Genomic DNA, 21,867 nt, shown 5'->3' with positions numbered 1-21,867 from the left:
GAGAAAGCAGGAAGTCCTTTTGAAGGGTCATAGTGTTTTACTTCAGAAATGAATTAGGCATGTTTTTAATCTTTGTGTTTTCAGGGCATTATGCAATGCCCAGTTCTTACAAATCATCTGCAGAGATATTTTCCTATTATTGTCTTAAAATAAAGGCTAAGGCTGCCAGGGTGTTCATCTCATGTAGCAGCTGTCGTTCATAGTCTCAGTGAATCTGTAAATCAAAAGAGCTGTAAGAATGTTGCCCAGGGTGCTGGAGGTTGTCAGCTTGGAGCTGAGCCAGTGCTGCCTTCTTAAAAATTTGGCTTGAAGATATGAATTTTGAGTGGTGCTGTGCGGGAGTTGGACTTGATTATTTGTAGTGCCTTTCTACCCTATGGCAGATCAACACTTCCTCCCAACTTCGTATTGTCTACCAGATCTCCAGAGGTTCCTTCCAAAGCCTGCAATTCTGCATTGAAATTTAGACATGCTAAGGTGTCTTCCTTCTCTGCCCTCACTGCTTCCTATTCATCTTCCACGGGCTGATTTTCTACTAACCCTGTTCTCCTAGCACATGCCCAGGGTGCTTGGTGAATTTGATCACTGTGCCACTGGAGAAAAAAAAAAAAAAAGGCAAACAGATGGAAGTGCCCCCAAACTGAAATGAACAGAAGATTGTTCCCAGGTGTCCTTTTACAGCTGCATTTTTGCAGGCCCCAGTTCCAAGTCTCATAACAATTGATGACAGGTCTGAGGCTATTGGGATTTAAGGTATTCCTCTTGCAAAAAGCCTGGAAGAAGTGTGGTCACACCAGAAGAGCAGGATCTTGTCCTATCAGAACAGGAGTTGCCTTTGTCTTTCCCGGATTTCTGTAGTGAAGTTGTATTTCTCCCTAATGACAGCTCTCTGGCAGCAGTGTAACTGTAAGTTTCTGTTGCTTTTTGTCAGTTGTGTTGCTGCACTAGTTCATTTTTCAGTGGGTAAAGCTGCTTTCTGAGTTACATTCCAGGAACAACTTTTTTTGTTTGTTTGTTTTCTGACCTGATTGTGTTCTTTTCTATGAAGGTGTTAAATTGTTCTTGAATTCAATATTTAGTTTTTTTTAGGTCTGTGGGACATTAAAATATGCCATACACTAAAGAAAGCAATCATTCAAAACCAGACATTATTCCTGCCTTGCCTTGGAGCCACTTATTTAAACTGAAACGTTGGTTTTAATTATTGCTTTTATTTCTTCTTCCTCTTCTTTTTATTTTTTTTTTAAGGTGGATTTATGTTACTCCTGCAAATGCTTTGGTTTATGAACAGCTTTACATAGAGGGTCTCTGTTGGATACCGTTCAATCAAGTAGAGATACCTGTGGGAAAGGGATTGAAAACCCTGCCCAAATAAATGCTGTGTTTATAACATGGTGATGTCAGTGGTTCCTGACTGACAGAAGCACAGCTGGCAGGGCATCAGTGGTTACATAACAGAGCAGAAGTGTTGTTCAATCTGCTTGTGACTTGCTTCCTTGTGACACTATGCAGATAAATAGACCCAGATCTTCACAGTGAAACAAAAGCAAACAGAGGAGAATGGAAGATTTTAAACTTATTCAAATGCCTTTCCTCTTACTTTCAGAATTCTGAAGCAGTAGGAAATGTTTTGTGGTCTCATTTCACATCATCAGAGAAGGATTCAATTGGCAGAACAAGATATACTTTCTGTTGATTTTTAACTTGCACAAGGAAACTAGGATTAAAAAAAACTCAGAAACAAACCCATGTTATTGGTTATTACTTTTGTGTTAGATTGAAAGTGCCCAGGAATCACTGAGACCTTTGTTTGGATCAGTTTCTGCAGAATAATGGAGTTATTGCACAACTGGGATACTCAATCATAAATTTTCAGAGTAACAGAAATGGAAACAGTAATAATAGTATCTAGCCATGAAAATACAGAATCGCTCTGGTATCGTCATCAGTTCCTAGAGCTTGGGGAAAAAAAAGCAGGATTTTCTTGAGTGTCCATTAAGGGTGAACTGCATGAACATGTTTTTTTGGAATGGAAAAAGCTCCTTGATTTGCTTGATTATTTCCCAGATGCAGCTTAAAAAAGCAAATTTTCACAGTCACTTGCAAGTCAATCTTCTATGACATAAGTGTTCTATGTCATTTACAAAGTATCATATCCGTTCCGTGTGTGTTGGTTTGTTTTGGAATTTTAGTGATATTAAGGTTAGATATTCAAATGCAGCCTTAGGAAAAAACATATCCATCTTGTCTGTACCTACTTATTTAAACAGAAAAAATAGCCATGCTTCAAATTATTTATAGGAGTCCCCAAAAACCTGTTTTTATGTACGCATGTGGAAGGGCTCCATTATAAAACTTTCAAGCTTCTTAAAAACACTTTTCATAGGGGCACGGAAATCTGAAAGTAAGTATAACTCAGTGGAGCTAACTAAATATTGTATTGTCTAGGGAAAAAAAAAAAGTGGCTTGATTAAATAACTTCTTATTCTCTCATTTAAAAAAAAAAGTACTGATTAAAATCCATGGCATTTTGGCTCACTTGCATATACACTCTGGTGCCAGTTGTTTCTGCTTTGGTTGCTCTACTGTGCTTGAGAATACTTGATAGTTTCTGGTTGAGATATTGTATAATTATCTACCTCGAAGCCTTTAGAAATCTGACTTGGTTTTTGCTCTCAGATTCCTATGGTCTATTGCTGACATTTTTTTCATACTGTTTCAAATAAAGTCTTTTTCATTATGTCATTTTTGTTATGTTCTGTCAATGTACTGAAATGTAGAATAAAAATATTTTTTTGAGTTGGTAGAATACTTAAAAAAAAATAAAATCATTTAACTGGAAAGCCACATAGCAACTGTGTGAGGTCTCAGGCAGTATTTTATATTCATTATTCTGTGACCCAAATCCATTCTTGTGCTCTGTTGTGGATGACTGGCAGTTCTTAATTTAATTTATCCATCTTCTTTCACAAATTAGGATAAGCTATGAATTTAATATATTTTTTTGTACTATAATATGTAATAAGTATACCAAAGAATACAGAAGACAGCAAAGATTATCAGATGCTAATGCTCTGGAGAATTTGGAGCATTGTTAGTGCTACCTAGAAAATGTTTATGGATGATGTTTTCAGAGAACAAAAAGAACAACCATTGCCCACTCCTCTTAGTGACCTATCTGTTTTGAATTGAAATTTAAGGTGCTATGTGCTACATCAAGATTTTTTTTCTCAGCATGAAATTATGATCTTGATTTTATTTAAAAAGCAAATATTTTAAAATCATAATAGTGGAGTAGTTAACATAGTATTTCTTATAACAACAGTCATTATATGATGTGTGTATTTAGGCACTTTTATCAATTTATAATCTTTTCTAATTTCTGGTAATAAAGCCTGAGTGAATATACTATTAACTGAAGTATATATTAACCAAAGGTGGAGTTATTAATTACTCCTGTTTATTATCTGTGGAGGATTTAAGGATTCCTAGAGTATCAATTTAGCTCAGAGGCTTTTGTTTGCTCTTTTTTGTTTGACCGATTTCTATCATCTACCTTTCAAGCAAGAAAATTAGGACAGTAGTTCATTTAAGAAGGTAGCTTTGTTGTTGGACTGAAAATCACAGTAAGTGTCCTAGCCTTTTATCTGATTCTGCAATAACTCGTATGTTTTCTGTGATTATTTATGTGGATGAAGCCAATCTCTTGTTAAGTGAGTAACTTATATAATGTGAGCCTATAGAAACTGTTAGATTTACTGACTCTTCTTCCAGTAACATACTTTAATGTTGTCACATGAAAACATGTTATAGTCCATTTTCATCTTTTACAGTGTTCTAAAAAATGGATTTATTTTATACACTGTTGTCAATAAAATCTATTTTTGTGTTTATCTATACATGAGTCACTCAGGAGGTTTTATTTCCCATTGCTGTTTTGTTCACTGTATATTCATCTTAAAACTCTGCGGATCTGCAATTTCATTTGCATTTCTTTCACATTTTTTCTTACTGCCTATGTATTGAAATGTCACAGTGCAATTTTGTCTTAATATTTTGATTCTCTTGCTCATAGCATAGTCACAAAAATTTGCAGAGACTTCTAGGATTATAAGAGAGAAAATGCTTCACTGAGGTATGGCTGCATAAATACAGTCCTATAGGAGATTTTTTTTTCTCTTAATCCCAAGAACAGCAGTTTTCTTCTTGTGCTTTCCAGTCTTTTAACCAGGCTTTGCCTTTTAGGGAAATTCGTCTCTATGCTGTCACTAGCATGCCTGTAACTGTGTAGTGTAAAAAGTCAGTGTACCTGTTAACGTTTTCTAACATCAAACAAGTGATTTTTAAAAATATCTGGAGACTGTAGAGAAACAATTAATTACAGAAGGAAATGAGTTGCAGCTATGTTGCAGGGAGAAAGGTAGCAGTACAAGGTGCAAAGCATGAAGTTCAGCAAGCATGTACAGAAACACATTGGGTTAACATCCCTTGTCACTATTTAAAAGAAAGAAAACAAAGTGCAGCAATACATGGCACAAACATGTAAGGGCAAGAAGTAGCACATGAAAGAGTAAAGGACATGCAGAAAAGGGTTAGATATGTGGGAAGTGGAAGGAAGCAGAAGGAAAGTGTGGTGAGAGTAGGTGGCTTATGTTGTAGGAGGGGAAGCAGAGGCATCACAGCTGTGAAAAGACACCTGGGGAGAAATGAGCACTTCCGTTGTGGCTGGAGGTGATCTCAGGAGGAGAGAAAGTCTATGGGCCAAGGTCGGGGTCAGTCCCCCAGCCCCCAGCATACACAGGGAACCGTTCAGCACTCTGGTGGTGGCTTACCTGAGAGTGCTTTATATTTAATTCATTGAATAGAATGGAATGGATGTACAAGCAACTAGATCTGTCAGAAAGTCTTATTAATTGAAAAAGTAACAGGATACCTATTAAAACAGAGCAGTAGTAATCTTATTTGTTTAACACTTCAGTCTTGAAACTGCTGTACTGTATCTAGTTCTGGGATCCCCAGTTCAAAAAAGACAAGAAACTACTGGAGACAGACCAACAGATGGCCACAAAGATTATGTGAGGCCTGAAGCATCTCCCTTATGAACAAAGGCTGAGAGACCTGGGACTGTTCAGCATGGAGTAGAGAAAGCTGAGAGTGGATCTCAGCAATGCAGGTAAAAGGGCATCAAGTGGATGAGGCCATGCTCTTTTTGGTGGTGCCCAGTGACACGATAAGGGGCAACAGGCATGGGAAGTTTCATCAGAAAATGAAAAAGAACTTCTGTACTGTGAGGTTGAAAGAGCACTGGAAGAGACTGCCCAGAGAGGTTGTGGAGTGTCTTGTGTAGAGGTATGCAAAAGCTTTCCTGTGCAACTTTCTTTAGGGCACCTGCTTTAGCAGGGGGGGTTGAATGATCTCGAGATGTCCCTTCCAACCCATAGGATTTTGTAATTTTGTGATTCTGTTATCTTCTGTTTTCTTTGGGAAGCAGTAGGTCTCACCTGCCTGTAGCAGTCATGCTGCCATTCCTTCCTACGCTCTGCAGAGCACATCCTTGACTGGTTGCGGTGCTTTTCCTGCCTTAGCCACTCCTGTGTGAAACCCAGGAGATAATGACTTCCAGTTTTGTAAAGGACTTTGAGAAATGCAGGAATTACCTGTTAATTTTTGCATAGCCATGCTGTTCACATAGTTTAGACTGTTTCTTAGCTTCTTAAAGGAAGATTGAGTAAGGCATAGCATTTAGTTTTCAAGGAACCATTTGGAGGAACAGTTAAATATTTTTTACATGTTGTGATTGTGCATTCCATGTAGTTTCACTTTTGTAGACATTAAAGTATTAAGTTCAAGGACTCAGGTGGAAGGAGGGGCAGAAATGCAGAGATCTGGAACTGAGACATAAGGAAATACCTGTGGCTCCTAAGAACTGACAGTTCTAGGTATAAGCTTTTGACTCAGTGTTAATGCTTACACGAACCACAGTTTGCTGGTTATAGAATAAAAAAAAAAATCACATTTCTTTACTAAGAAGAAATGTGAAGATTCATGTATATTCTCCATATCAGCTGTAAATTAAGGAGAGATATGCAATGCTATGAAGATCAAAGAAAGCAGAAATAAAGAATGAGGTTGTGTGTAGTGCTGGTTTCCTTACAGCTGTTGCTGTGCAGTGACAATGCAAAGAATAAAGGTCATTCTTCTGCACGTTACTGTTACTGTAGTGCTGTGATTTTTTTTTGTTGTTGTTGTTTCTTTGTTTGTTTTTGCTGTGCGCATTGTATAAGCATCCAGTAAACTGCCAAAACTGCTTGCAAGCCTGGGGACTCAAAAAGCTATGCATCATTTTGTAATTCTGCATGTAAATGAATATCTGTTACGCCATTATAGCATCAGGTGGAAATGAGGCTACCAGTAATATATTAAATGTAATAAATGAGCATCTGTTAGAGTGGCATGAGTTTTCCTGAGGCTGAAGTAGTAATAGTATTTTCTTAAGGAATCACTTTGGGAATGTGCAGGGAGTACACTGATCACTGATCTACTGCATCTTTGAGAGGAAACAAACACTCATGTTCTCTTGTGAATAACATCATGAGCTGTTTTTCATGATACTTTGTTGAAGTGTTATTATAGACAGTGAATTAGAATGTGCAGAATAATATATCAATTCTTTCTCTTTTTGCAGAGGGAAACGAAAGGTCAATTTCTCATAGATCACATCTGCAACTATTACAGCTTGCTGGAAAAGGATTATTTTGGCATTCGATATGTTGACCTTGAGAAGCAGAGGGTATGTATATGAATTCTGAGTACATTTGTTTTTAAGTAATGAGAAATTATTATTTTTCTCAATAAACAGGAAAACTCTAATGCAAACATAAGCGTATTGAGCATAATCCATAGATTATAGCATTATTAGATTAATTTTTCCCTCACTTCATGTATTTAGTTTCAGTTTAATTATATATTCTGATTTGTCTAATTCTTCTGAAGGTAAAAAAGATTTATGGGCATGACTCAGAGATAGGTAGCTCAAGATGGCTCTAGGCTATGGCAGTGCACTGGAATTTGGTATTTCTCTTATTTTGTCAAGTATTCTTGGGAGATGTAGGTAGGAATCTTGTTAACCTTAACAACTAGAAATAGTCATTCAATTCTACTTTTCACAGAATGAACAGGCTATACACAAAATAGGTATGATTTGTCATGTTGTGGGATGTTCTTCAGGTTAATTCTTCCTTTGATAATCCTTATATTTGCGTAATAAAGTTTACTAGCCTCTTCTCTAGGCAGCTGCATGGACATTGCTTAGTCATCTCTCTTAGGTGAAAGGTGATCCAGCAGGTTATGATCTATAGGTGGTAGGTCAGTCCCTGTTTGGTTTCACATGACTGTTACTATGTGAGAATAAGAAAGGATGGTCAGCACAGGAAGCAGATGTCTTCAATAGTGAAATTCAGAAGTGCTTCTCCTGGTCTCAGGATTAAGATTTAAATATGACTTTTAGCATGGAGGGCATGTACTGGCATTTAATCTCTGGAAATTGTCACCTCCTTGAAATTGCTATGTTGAGGAGGAGAAACATAGTTTTCTGAGTATCTACACCAAAATTAGTTCTCTGAAATCAGCACTCTCTGCTTAAAAGTACAAAACTGGAATAGCTTTGCTAAGCTGCAGCAGGTGATTTTCATTACATCCTTTACAATTAAACCTGCCTTCAGGTATGGGGCTCCCAGCACAAGAAAGACAGGGATCTGTTGAAGTGGCTCCAGAGGAGGCCATGAAGATTATCAGAGGGCTGTAGCACTTCTCCTTTGAAGACAGGCTGAGAGAGCTGGGCTTGTTCAGCCTGGAGAAAAGAAGGCTGTGGGGTGATCTCACTATTCTGAAAGGGAGTTTATGAACAGGAGGGAGACCAACCTTTTACACAGTAGATAGTGAGAGCACAAGGGAAACGATTTTGAACTAAAATGGGAAAGATTAAGATTAGATGTTGGGAGGAAATTCTTTACTCAGAAGGTGGTGAGGCACTGGCATAGTCTACTGAGAGAAGCTGTAGATGCCCCATCCCTGGAGGTGTTCAAGGCCAGGCTGGATGGGCAGCCCTCTCCACAATATGAAGTTGGAATTTTCTATGTTCCTATGGTAGAGTTATTTTCCTTAATAACAGTCAGGAGGTTTTGTTTGTTTGTTTCTTTTTACACAGTAAAACTTCTATTTTGCCTATTACCACAAAAAATGGTAGATCAGAGAAAACTCTAAAAACCTACTTCTATTGGTGTGCCTGTTATATCGTACTTCATGTGGTTTCCATTTTTCAAGCAGATACTAAGTGCATTGACTAATCTAGTGCCTTATTTTTTTTTGCCTATACAATTGTCCATTTACATCTTGCAGTATAGCTGATTCTGTGTTAAGTTTATGAAAGTTTATATTTTATACTGAAGCCTAAATTTTCTCATAGGTATTAGACAGACACAATCTCAGAAAACTTAAATGTTCTCTCCTAAAAAAATCTTTATTTTCCTTTCTTTCTATCAACTTAAAATACTGTGTACATCCTGTAGTACAAATGGTTTATATAAGCGGGCCTTCTCTTCAGTAAGATTTTGTTATGCAAACTTCTCAATCCTACATTTTCCATTTATGTGTTTTTTAATGCTTATTTATAATTACTGTCAAGATTTTAAGTCTCACTCCAGTTACTTGAGATGATTCGATATTTATATATATAGTGCAGGACTGAGATGGCAAACAAGGCCAAGATGATGCCCGACTTACTTATTACAAATTCAGAGCAGTTAAGAAATGTGGGGAAGATAGGGAAGTGAGCGACTGTAAAGAGGAATCCTAGTGAACATGTTGTAAGGCAGAGATAGTCACCACCATGGATCCACCTACATTTTGTTGATCCACAGGAGGCTGCAGGCTGGTCATGTGCACTGGCACTTGATCATGTGGCAATCACATGCCTGCTACCTGGCAGACGGGTGGGAATGTGTGCTGACTCGATAATGGTCATTTTATCCAAAACAACCCCAAAAGTTAGCCTGACGTGCAAACATCAGCCAGGAGCTGATTCTTTCTTGTCACTCAACCACATGAGTTCTTGTCGACCTGTAATGGTCTCAGTCAGGTGCTGCTGAACCATCTTTGGAACAATAGTGCTTTCTTCCAACTTCTCACATAAGCATATATATAACTTTTCTAATTGGGTATTAGTAAACTTTCTTATGAATTAGGACATGAATGAAATTTAATTATATGGGACAGTCCTTAAAACAGTCTTAAATTCCCTGGATGATGAGTTGAAAGTGGCATACACTTTTATTTTAGGTTTATTACAAATAATGAAAATAAATAATTTTCAAATGCAGAATCTTCTTTTATCTCTTCCTTGCACTGCTTGTTTTTACTTTATTTATTTATTTTTAAGATTGCGTTTCTAGATAGTTATACACATAAATCTTTCCCTTGGAATAGATTTCTCTGCAAAAACCCCTGTCCTAAGGAATAAAATTTAGACAAGTTTATAATAAGGAAGTACTGGTTTTATGTTGTCTATCTGTTTTTGGATGTGCTCACCTGCGTTTTATCTCTGCATTTGATGCATGAGTACCTCCAAATTAAATGCAGGAAAACAGTGAAACTATTACTACAGTTTTGTTCCTATCAACAGAAGACTATTTTGAACTTATTCTGCACTAACAATCTCCTATGCTGCTATAATGACATAAATAAGTAAGCTGAAGCCTAAACACTGTAGCTAGATGAAGTTGATTACTAAATGGATCAGCAGAAAAACTAGAAGAAAATCATGATTTTGAAATGGTGAAGTAAGTGATAACACTTTCCACAGTTTTGTATTTTGATATATGTGAGGTTAGCTTGCTCAAATAAATAAAAACAGCAAAAAAGCCAGTCCTGAGATACCTGGTTATAGAGATAAGCTGCAGCAAACAATGAGTGTAGATCAGTAAATATCTGTAAGTGGTACTGCCTATATGCTTGTTTTAAAATAAAAGATAGATTTGGATTTCTTTTTAAGAGCTTATTTCTAAAGTTACATCTGATGATTTGACTGAGAACAATTGCTTTGAAAGGAGGTGATAATTCGTTCGAAAACACATTAGGATAAACCGTCCTAAGCTCAACTCCAAACTTGTGAGGAATTTACTGTTCCAGCTGGATGCACTTCAGTCTATTTGGCCCAATGGGATTCATCCAGGAGTACTGAAAAAGCTGGCTCATGTCATAACAAAATCTTTCTCAACTATTTTTCAATGGTGTTGGGAATCTGGAGAGGTCTTAGTTGTCTGGAAGCTGGAAAAGATAATGGAAATTTTCAAGAAGGGCAAGAAGAAAGATCCTGGTAATTACAGACCTATCACAGTGAAAGTTATAAACTATTGCACTGTTATCAGAAGTAACTAATCTAAAGTTGCTAACCAAACTTAGAGTGCTGTGCAGTCAGCAACTATGTGAGGTTTAAAAAGAGCAAGTGCCAGCATCTGCACCAGGGACAGACAACCCTGGCTGTATGTATGGACTGGGAGATGAGATGCTGGAGAGCAACCCAGTGGAACGGGAATTTGGAGGCTCTAGTTGACAGTAAGCTGAAGTAGTAGTTAAAAGACACTCGGTTCTACTCCATCTGTGCTCTTTGAATGTCCCTCTGTGGAATCTGTGCCTTAGGGTAGCTTGGGAAAAGCCAGAATTATACTAAGTTTGCAGTAAATTGTAGTATGCCATTTTATGTTTATTTGCACTGTAATGGGACCAGATGAGTTCTTAGTTTTGTTGAATTTTTAGCCTATATTCCTGCAGAAAGTAGGTATATAGGATTATCATACCTTTCTCCTGAGCTCTCACCTGTAGTAACTTTTGAAGCAGGTTTCAGTCAAGTTTTGCTAAGGATATAGGTTTGAAGTATTTCCTTAAGATTTCATAAAGATGAGCTGCCACATCTTTAAGTAAAACCCTGTTATTCCTCTTATTAAGGGAAATGCTATAGGGCAAACCTACTGTATAGTGAATCTGAAGAGACTGGGGAGAGAGTCAGTCCAGGAATCCAGGAACCTTCATTTGGAATTTGTATTTTTTTAGAAATAAGTGGAGACATCACCTGGAGGAGGTGTTAACAATTCTGCTGCTCAAGGAACTAGGTATTGATAGTTCTTCCATGCACTAGCTGTCATACTGCTATCTACTATCTACTATCTACTGTCACCCTTGATAAAGTGCAGCATAGCTAATTCTGTTTCAAAGGTCCCAGGCTGACAGGGCACCTTTTTTTTTATTATTATTTTTTTATTTTTTACAATCTTTGGACTTTTATGGAAATAGGATTAAATAATGTAGCTGCTGTTCAGCATCTCTCATTAGAAAGAGGATTCTTGTTGAAGGAGACCACTGATATTGAGAATAGTGGAGGACTGGGTTGAAGGAATAAGGCAATATACTGAAATTTATTCTTCAAATTTCTTTGGGACGGCACCTGAGCAGAGATTTAAAGTTGGAAATGTTAAAATTTAAATTTGTGTTTTCTTTTTTTTTTTCCCCGATGGGAATTTGAGCATGTGAGTGTGATTTTGTTTTTTAAATTAGAACATACGTAATGGTAGATAGGTTAAAATGCCTTGCAATTAACAAAGGGGTATGTTGAAAGAGTTGTGTGATATGCAAAGTACTTGTAGGTCTGTGAAGTACCTATGAGGTCCCACCGCTTTTGTAGAAGTTTTTGAGAATATAATCACTCTGACGCATCAGTATACTTTCTCATTTGGATAGGTTGTTGGGTTGTTTGGGAACAGCAATGTGTGCAGTACTAGTTCTGCACATGTATGCCTGGCATTAGAAAAAAACTATTAACTCAGTGAAATTGCTGAGCAATAATCTCCCAGTAACAGAGTAAATCTTCAGTGGTGGCTATGACTACACTGACATTTTCTGACAACTCCAGTGCATGGAGCCTGGCTCTGCGTATTGTTAGAAAGAGAATAGTGGACACTACTGCCTTGCTGGTGCACTGCCTGTAATTCCCGTAAAGAACAGTCACAAATCCAATCTCCATTTTGCTTTCAAGCTTAGAAGCACTGAAAGCTGATAGGCCCGTCATAGGCATATTTTTTGGCAGATGATATGCTCATTTCACTAGTAAGGCTGTTGGAGATCCCCTTTATTGTCTAGAATGCATCATGTATAACAGACCTGGACAGAGTGCTGTTTAACTTCACAGCCCAAATTGTTCAGCACTATCTCAGTATTTAAAATAAAGGAAATTGGAGGCTTCTGTCCTAGAGTAAGAGATTCCTTTATCATGATATAGCAATTCTGCTTTTAATGGGGCGTGTACTCAAAATATACAGCAGTGCCTCATCAAAGAGACCTTTTGAAGGAGTCAGCAAGACTTGGCTACAGCTGATCTCTGCTTTAGCAATAGCAGCTATTTAATGTTCTTCAACGTGTGCACTTATTTTCACATTAACGTGGTGAAGGTTGACAGAAAGAGACAATAGAAAATTTCCAACCTCAACTAACAAAGCTACATTTTTTTATATTGGCTTGCAAGGGTTCATGAAGCTGTAGGAAGGGAATGGTAGAATGACTGAGCCATAGGTTAATTAAAATTTTAATGTTTCACTGTGTATATGAATCTGTCATCCTGTAGAGTTATTACAAAAATTATGTGCTTTTGCATTAAGTGTTGATGTAGTACTGGTTGGTGCCTACAGGTGAAGTTATGCTGTTTCAAAAAATATTGTGAAATTAGAAAAAGAGAAGACCACAAGTGTAACACAAAATAGGAATGGCTTTCATACAAAAAGATGTATTACACTAGGATAATTCATCCAGGAAAAGATGTAACAGATTGAGTAGGAGATATGGTATAAAATGGCTGGGAGAGAGTGACCAGGTGAAGACAGTTAAGTAATTCTTAGAACTAAAGGCACTTAACAAAATCATGAAGCAGCTGATGTACTGAAAGGCTATTTTTAAAATACTATCCTCAGTCATAAATATATTATTGTAAATGCCAAAATTATTAAAAAATGTTGAAAAATAAATATTTAGATATATTGCTGAAGTCTACAAAGACTAAGAAATAAGCGGAGCCTAAAGTGGGTGCTGCTAGAAGAAAAGACCAGTGTCAAAACCAGCAATTATTTTTGTTCTTTTTTTTGGAATTTTTTTTGAAAATGTTTGCTTGTGGTTATCTTCAGAACAGAGTGCTGTGTTGAATAGGTACTTTTCTCAACCAGTATAAGTGCATTTATGAATCCTAAGCAAAAATTTTACACATCAATGTTAGCGTGAATATGTACTCACTTAATTCAGCAGTAATGCTACTAACTGATATATCTTTTGTGAAGACTAGTAACCTTATAAACTGAACCACTGTGCAGGCTGTTCTAATAAAAATAAAGATTTTTATTCCATCATTGTAAAGCTGTTCAGATTGTGAGAGCGTGGCAATTCAAGCATACATCAATACATGAAGATTTTAAAGACAGATATTCAACTAATGTAGAGCTTATGTGTCAGCTGAGCTGCTCTGGCTTACAACATTGGACATTCTCTGAAAAAGTCAGTATAATTGCAATAACAGTGAGTCTGGAAATTTTTTTAGTAAATTCCAGCTCATAATTGTACAAAAGGTGCTCCTGTTCTAGTAAGTGGTACTGTTTCTGATCAGTTTTAACTTCTTACTTAGACACCACTGACCACAGTTGTCCTAATTTTGAGAAGAGTAGGGAAGAGCTCTTTTGCTGCAATAGAACAGTATCATTATTCTTGTTTTGGAGTCTCCTGAGGGCGTAAAAAAATGATCTCAGCCCTAGGACATGAAAAAGGTGACAAGCAGGTACCATGGGTCATTTGGCTGATATAAAGTAGGCACCCAATTAGTTTCCTGGTCTGACAGCTGCTATTAGCTTTGGGTACTGTTACAATTTTTTTTAAAAAAATTAAATTTTGTCAGGCAGTGACCTGGTGCAAGCTTCTGCCTTGAGGCTAAAGCAAATTGATTTTGCTTTTGCTTTTTATTAAAGGAAAGGGTAAGGCGTTCATTCTAATGATTAATGTATGGCTGAGGTTTAAATAAAATAATTTTGTTACATTTCTAGCAGTGATTCCGTGCATTTTTCCATATTCCTACTCTCTTTTATCCCTTGATGTCTTTAAATCTATCCTTTATTGGCCAGATTTCTGCTGGTTCTTCTAATTGTATAACCATAGGCATATCTGAGCCCTGTATATTGCTTGCTGAAGAAAATGTAAATATTAATGATATTTCAGATGTTTTGGTAATCCCTTTTGTTACTGCTAATCTTGCAAACACATGGATTAAATCAAAACCCTCTACTGTTAAGGAAGAGGTAGACATTACTGAATTTGTTGGTCAGATCCCAACCATCTGGCTCAGCAATTATTTAAACCTTAGCTTTGTTTTAGGCCATGCTTGTACTAGATTCCACTGAAATAGGAAATGGAGCACACATCTTTGCGCTGTAGAGCTGCTGTCACAATGTGGAGGAAGAATGGTATGGGAATTATAATTTATAGCACCTGACCCCTGTGAGAGGCTGTGAGAGCAGATAAAGAACTGTATGTGCTCCTTCCTTCCCCCTTTTTCTTTTAAATGCCTTATTCCTGTGCTGTAGTGAAACCAAAATCAATCTTGTCTTAGATTTGCAGTAAATTACTTCATTTGAAGCAGCTTACTGGTTGCTGTATTTTTGCTAGAAGCACATTAGCATTTGCAGAGTTAAATCTGCTTACTAGAATGGAGCTTGTACCCTTGTGTGGTGTTCTTGCTCAGTGAAAACTTAGTACATCAGCTACTCAGCATTTGTAAGAGGCACACACCTGGCCTCACTAATTACTACTCAGTGCCACATAAATGCTGTTCAGAGGTGAGGGTTGCATTTACAAAGTAAAAATTACTCTAGTCTGAAACAAAGTTTGCAGTTGCAAGGAATGCTTTGTAAGAGAGCCTGCAGTTACTCAAGGACAGATGCAGAAAACAATTTTAAGCATATTTCACAAGATCAAAGGTGTAATATTTTGCTTACTCATAGCTGGCACTTGAAGCATCAAGAGTTAGTAGCTATCTTTGTGATTGATCTTTAGTATCTCTTAATGACTTGCTCTCTGCCTTCTGCTTCTGCAAGGGCATCTGGCTGACCATCCAGATACTCAGCCCACATTTGAACTACTTTCAGCAGAAGAGATTAGAAGTTGTTAATTTTGGACATGAATCTTGCAGCAAGCTCTTTGGTAATAATAGGTGCTGGCTGGATTAGAATTAAAGTCTTCTATACAGGGTGAGGACTGTGTTACTAATGTGCCATCTGGGAAATGAGAGACTCAGCCACTGCAGGAATGCTTTCTATTCATAAAGGTTGGAAAAGACAACTATGATTATCTTGTCCAGTTGTCAACCCATCACCAGCATGCCCACTAACCATATCCCTAAATGCCACGTCTACCCTGTTGAAAAGATGTAAACCATCTTCCAATTAAGCACCCTGTGTTGATGAGAGTGTGAAATTTATGGGACAAATATGAAGCTGTTCTTTTTCCACCACAGGTTTGTACATTTCTCTAAGAAAAAAAAAAAAATCTTGCAATGGTTTCCAGATTTAAGGGTGGCTTAATTTGCTTATTTATTTTATTTGTCTTATGTCAGCTGTAAAGAAAGTTTGAAACACCTGTGGTCTGTTCCCACAAGACAGTGTAGCATATGGTAGTGTTGAGACATTTTTGTAACTGAAGATTTAAAATGGTTTTAAAAAGTTGCTCAATAAGCTAACTCAAAAAGAAATGTTACATTTTCCCTTCAACTGTTGATTTTTTCTTCTCCAGAAAAAAATGTTGAAAAAAGTGTAAGTTTGATACATACAAAACATATTTTGCAATGACAAATGCTTTCCAATTGAAATCTGCTGCAAAAAACCTTGACTGAATTTATGGGAACCTTAATCTTGTCCTAGCTATAACAGCTAATTAATCTTGGAATAAATATATCATGAATATGGAATTTTTAATTATTTTTAATTTTTAATTATTAATAATATTTTTAATTATTAATAGTTAACTCTGTGAGACTTGAAGATAAATACTTGAGGGAAGATCTTTCCTACAATTAAAGTTGAAATATGCAGACAAATATAGGGGTGGGTATTTTCAGAAGTACTAGCATAGACAATGTGTTTATGTTCCCCTGACAGTCAGATGGCACTAGACACCTAATTGCTGTGTCTTTGAAAATCTCCAAAAATCATGAAGTAACTACTTAGTTTTCTGGAAGATTTGACTGAATTGCCTATATATTTCCATCAATAGAGGTCATTATGGAAATGTGAGCTTCTAAAAGCTTCCTGTCAGTTCCCTGACCTCCAAGTGATAATTGTGACTGCTTCATCATTCCATTTGCTCCATTTTTAACCCACAAAAGCCAGGCCTTCACTTTTGGAAGTCTGGTGCATGAGGAATTTTTCAGTGTTTGTACTCCCTGTTTTGTATGGTGCTCAGGGATATTTTTCAGTACTTGCTCCATTCATTTATTAAATCCCTTTATTAAATAAAAAAGATAAGTGCATTAATTATTTTGTCCAGCTTGCCCTTTTCCTTACTCATGAATTGTGAGGATTTTATATTTGCAATTTTATTTTTATTTTTTTGTCTTTGCTTTTTATTAGAATAGGTAATTGAGTTTCTCAAATAGCCATAGGAGCTGACCTGTGTGCTGGTATTTCAGCTTGGCCTTTCAAAACAAAATATCAAACAAAACGTGACCTGCACTTGCTGGATGAAAATATTGAGAAGCTTTTTGATTCTCCACTCTCTGGGAACATTACAGGACTATTCCTTGTCCAAATTCTCTTTTCTATCTGACTCTTCGGTGAGAACTGTCTGGATCCTGGTGATAGTGGGTTGGGCCTTTTGAATAGGTTAAGGAAAGTAAATTTGCATCTATGCATCTTAACTGCTTTACTGTCTGTTCGTTCTGATCTATGAAATACTGCATCAAATTTCTTTAATTACCTTTTTATGAACAACCATTTCCCCACACCATTCACTATTCTTCAGAGCAAGATAAAGAAATAACACATCTGTGTGATCTGGAAAAGAGTCAATCAGCTAGACATTTGATAAGTTGGTGATCCAGGCATTATTTTCTCTTTTACTTCATTCCCTCACAGCAAAAAGAAATATACTGAGCAGAAGGGAGAGGAAAAAATTGTGTAAATTTTTTTAGCTAGTTGGGGCTTGGGATGTGGGCTTTGTTTTGTTTTGTTTTATGTGAGTACTAGGTTTCCGTAACAGTCTCACAGCTGTAAGAGAGTTTCAAACAGAAGTACGTAATAATGCTTATCTCCAAATCTTCAATATTGCTGTTAACTGTCTGTGAATGTTTCTGAAAAGCCATAGAATTTGTAAATGTTCTTTAAAGCCATTTCAAATATTACACATGATCATACAGTTACTAAGTTTTCTTCTTGAAGCAGGTTTTAGAGCCACAATGAAAAGGGTTAAAAATACAGTCCTCCCTCCCTCCCCCCCACCCCCTTGGTCTAAGGCCCTGCAGTGTTGATGGATGCTTATTAAAACTGAATAGTATACTTTTTTGACGAACTGCTTCTGCAGCACAAATCTCATTTTGGTGTGGAGATTTTTTGCTTACTGGAAAAATCCTTGTACAAATGCTTTTGGCTGTAGTCAGAAGTGGTACTTGAATATCAGCATGTTCTTTCATCAATGAAGACATTCCTCCTGAACATTTCAGCTAGTGTGAGCAGGAGATGTGTTAAGGATCTTAACTGAAATGTGAGCCTACTTTTACGTCATCAAAGCATTTGGGTTTATTTTCCGGGAAAATGAAAAGCTGTTTTCTTTCCATTGCAGTCCTTCCCCTCAAAGTTAGAAACTTAGGTAGGCATTCTTACCTCTCTGTTGTGCTTTTGCTTTCCTCAAGTAAACATTTTGTGGAAAATACACCTTTTGGATAGAATGAAGTGTGCCTTTCAAATTTTTAATTCTTCCTAAAAAAGAAAAACAGTTTGTATTCTGAGAGTATTGACTGAGATATATTATTTATACATACTTTAGTTACTTAGGGACTGTAGAATACAGCAGTAATGAACAAGAAATGTTTATGTTTCTGAACAGTCTATACAGTGCAATTACAGTATAATAGTAGCATGGAGGTGGCTTTACCATGTGCCTGGTAAAAGAAAAATGCTACTTCCCATTTTTTATAGCACATATGTCTTCAAGGATTTTGCTGCCTCCTATGATCTGTATTAACCTCTGATCTCTGCTTTGCCTTTCCAGCACTGGCTTGAGCCTAACAAGTCCATCTTCAAGCAAATGAAATGTAAGTGTTGAGAGCTTGTGTTTTTAATGTGTTTTTGAAGTGCTCAAAGGTTTTTCTGAGCTTCCGTGCAATATTTTAGAGTGCACTTTATTTATTTCCTGTTGGAGAGAGGCCTTTCATGGTCTATCTAGAATCTCTGTAAATCCTTATTTCACTGTTTTTTCACAACTCTGCACACCAAGAGCTTTTCCTTATTGTACAAGGTGGGAGCCAAAGACCAGCTGACATTTGTGGAGTGGCAGATCTGGTGAGGAGAAGACTTGTGTCCTGTGGCTCTCTATTTCAGTCAGCTTAGTCAAACACTGGGAGGTGGCAATGAAGTATGGAGTGTGACAATCTACTGTGGTCACTGTTTTTTTTGTTGTTGTTTATTTGCTTATTTGCTTGCTTTCCACAGCTCAGTGCTTCCTGCCAATGCAGAGAAATAGTTTAAAATCATTGTTGCAGACAAATAAATTTAAGCACTAGGTAGCTTTGAATTACTGCCATAGACAAGGGGAAAATTACAACTTTTTTTTTTTTTATAATAAAAAGTACTCCTTAAAATAGAAATGTGTCATTTGAACTGTCTGTTTGAAATGTTATGATCTGGCTCATGTCTTCTGTTAGATGGTTTAACTATGAAGACCTGGTCATTAAACAGAGGTACTTCAATACTCAGAAGTTTATATCCAGCAGCAGAAGAGGCTGTTTATTTGACTTGATTTAGGGCTCTCGGAGTTGCATCTTGTTCAATAAAAGTTGTTGTCTATCAACTTAGATTATTAAATGATGGCGGTTTTACTCACAAACCTCTTTGTGGGCAATTACTTTGTTTTTAAAGTATGAATACAAGGAATATTTTATTTGGAAGACTGCTTATTTTAAAATGAGATGAATCTAAAAGCATAGTCAAATATGTAAAAACAAACAAAAACTCTTACGTGTTAGGTGGATGGAATTCTCCCATTAATGCTACAGTAGTATATATTGCAAGATGTGCATACATATGCATATCCATGGACACACATATGCCTCAGCTTATTCACTGTGTTGTGGTTCACAGTGTTTAGTGTATGATGTTTTAGGTAGCAAGAGCGCTGTGCTCTTTGCATAGCAACATGTTCAAGAGCTCTGCCAACAGATGCACTGAGAGTGTTTTGATTTATTCAGAACAACTCTTGTCTGAGTAGATGTTGCCTAGATGTGATTGATGATAGTTAATAAATTCCATAGATGTTGGACTTATCAGAGGGCCTGTGTGGCTTTTGTGGTAGAATCCTAATCAAAACTCTGAGGTCTGAAAACAAAATGTTAAATGAAGTGAAATAATTGCAGCTACTATGAGGTTATTTACCATTGTGGAAAGTGATAAGTCTCAACAACAACAGCAAAAAGAATTAGAGGCCAACAGAGGTGTTTTGTTATCATCCTAAGATTTGGGAAATAAATAGAATTAAATGTGCAGCTGGCTTTTCATGAGCAACTTTCAGCTTAATACTAGCGTAGCTTAATTTTATTTTTTTGTCATGTTTCTACATTAGTGCCTTAAGGAAATAAAACAAGTATATATACATCTTATATACATGTGTAGAATAGAATCCATGTATATTATGGATAAATATATATCTCTCTCCTACAGATTTCAAGAATGTTTTTGTACATCAGGAAACTAATTTTTCTAAAAATATACTTATTAGTATAGAATATTGAACAATTTCTAAAGGCACACAAGGTTAGTTTGTATTTTGCTTAAAAATATTCAGTTTATTATGAAAATACTTAGACTCAGAAGCTAATTTATAGATCATCAGTATTAATATAAAATGTGTCACAGTCTCAGGTGACTCAAGTGAGGACTGAAATTAGTAGCAGGGAAAGCATGAGAAGTCAAGTGATGAAGTGACTGTAAAGGAACATGATTATGTATATCTTACTTCTGGGAGAAGTGGTGGCAGAATGCTGTTCAAAATGAGTATGTTAGATGGAGGTTTCCTTTTCTTTCTGTCCATCAAGGAATTCAGAAAACAATGAAATGATGGGTTTTGTAAGAACGGCTTCTCCACATGAGAACAGCTAAATATAGAGCAGTCTTTATTTAATACTAATGATTTAAAATACTCTAAATTCAACTGAATACTTGGATTTGCATATGGTTGCAAGGTATTTGGATACATGCAGCAAAAACAGAGAAATGCTGCATGCTTGATCTCAGCTACTATTTGTGGGAGACTTCATGTCCACCGCACAATAACAAGTTTTTCAGTGTATGCCTCTGTCATAACTGTGATGTTTAAATTGTAAGTCTGTTCTCAACCATTTTTACTACTACTTTTGCTTGAGAGGGAAATTTATTCTCTGAGAAGTGTTGTGAATATTAGTTTTGTTTGTACTGGTTACAGCACATTGTTTGCCACCTGTAAGTGACAGTGAGCACTATGCTGCTGACAATATGTTAATAAGTCTTTATGAGGCTACAGAAGATACTTATATCTCTGTGGTTCTAGGTAAAGCCGTTTTTAATCCAGTTTTTATGTTCTTTTGCGTGTTTTATTTTTATTTTTACTGTTATTCTCCCCCAGATGCTGGCAGTAAAATTATTCTCTGTTTTGCCAGCTTCTAATGTTTTTATGTTTATTTTATATCTAGAAGAGTCCCGATGTAGGTCTTATTGGTCTCTTGAGCAGTAATATTCACAAAGAACAGTTTTGTCATCCACTCTCTTCCCTTCTTTTGCCGTATTCATTTTTTAGGTTATTTGTATAACAAGTATGCAACTATCTTGTAACCACTTTTGTGAGAAATAGCTAACTGTGGGTTTTGTTCTTGATGACAGTGGAAAAGAACCAGTCTTGCTGTTCTGTATTCAAAATACATGTTTTTCCTACTGTTTTACATCTCAGATGATCTGAGAGACTAATGCAGAAAAGATGGTCTACTGTATCATGCCTTTGGAGTGTGCTAAGAGACTTTAATTTCCTTCAACTCTAATGCTATCATTAAATGGGCAAATAGCTGAAATGAACCAGAGGAAGCAAGAATGCAGGTGTAGAAATGAACTGCTCAAATCTATCTTACAGATTCTTAAACTAATTTCCCATGGATTTTTCCATGCTTCAGTACAAATCTAAAAAAAAAAAAAAAAAAAAAAAAAAAAAGAGTTTAACTAAATATGAGGTTTGTAAATACATGTACATTGAAAGAAGAAAATTTCAAGTGAGTCTTTGGGCACAAGCCTGAGTGTCCTATGTTCTTTATCATTGGCTCTATGAGGAATTAATAACAGAATTTGAAGAATTATCATAATTAGCTGATGAAAATCCCTCTTGCCTGGTGTTATACTACAACTAATTAAATGTGATGGGGAAGACTCACAGTTGGAGGTCTATGACAGATTAGCAATCTCTTATACATAAAATAAAACCACAGAGTAGTGGTCTGCCTTAAACATGCTCAGGCAGTTATGTGGATGAATATCTGATTTACTTAGTAAGGAAAGAGATATA

General features: G+C 36.4%; 1 protein-coding gene across 7 annotated transcripts in view; it reads left to right on the top strand.

Annotated features, from left to right (window-relative positions):
* The window catches only part of FRMD3 (FERM domain containing 3), a 152,640-nt gene that overhangs the window by 68,455 nt on the left and 62,318 nt on the right, over positions 1–21,867 (top strand). For all 7 annotated transcript variants that reach the window (XM_085212513.1, XM_085212515.1, XM_085212511.1 and 4 more), the window contains 2 exons: positions 6,686–6,790; positions 18,340–18,382. In XM_085212513.1, the coding sequence (XP_085068639.1) occupies positions 18,376–18,382 (7 nt within the window). In that variant the 5' untranslated portion in view covers positions 6,686–6,790; positions 18,340–18,375. The remainder of the gene's footprint in view (positions 1–6,685; positions 6,791–18,339; positions 18,383–21,867) is intronic.

Source organism: Meleagris gallopavo, chromosome Z (genome assembly GCF_905368555.1).
Source record: "Meleagris gallopavo chromosome Z, MGAL_WU_HG_1.1, whole genome shotgun sequence".
In the NCBI taxonomy this organism is placed as follows: domain Eukaryota; kingdom Metazoa; phylum Chordata; class Aves; order Galliformes; family Phasianidae; genus Meleagris; species Meleagris gallopavo.
Note: the sequence above shows the minus strand (reverse complement) of the source record. Positions and strands in the feature narration are given on the sequence as shown.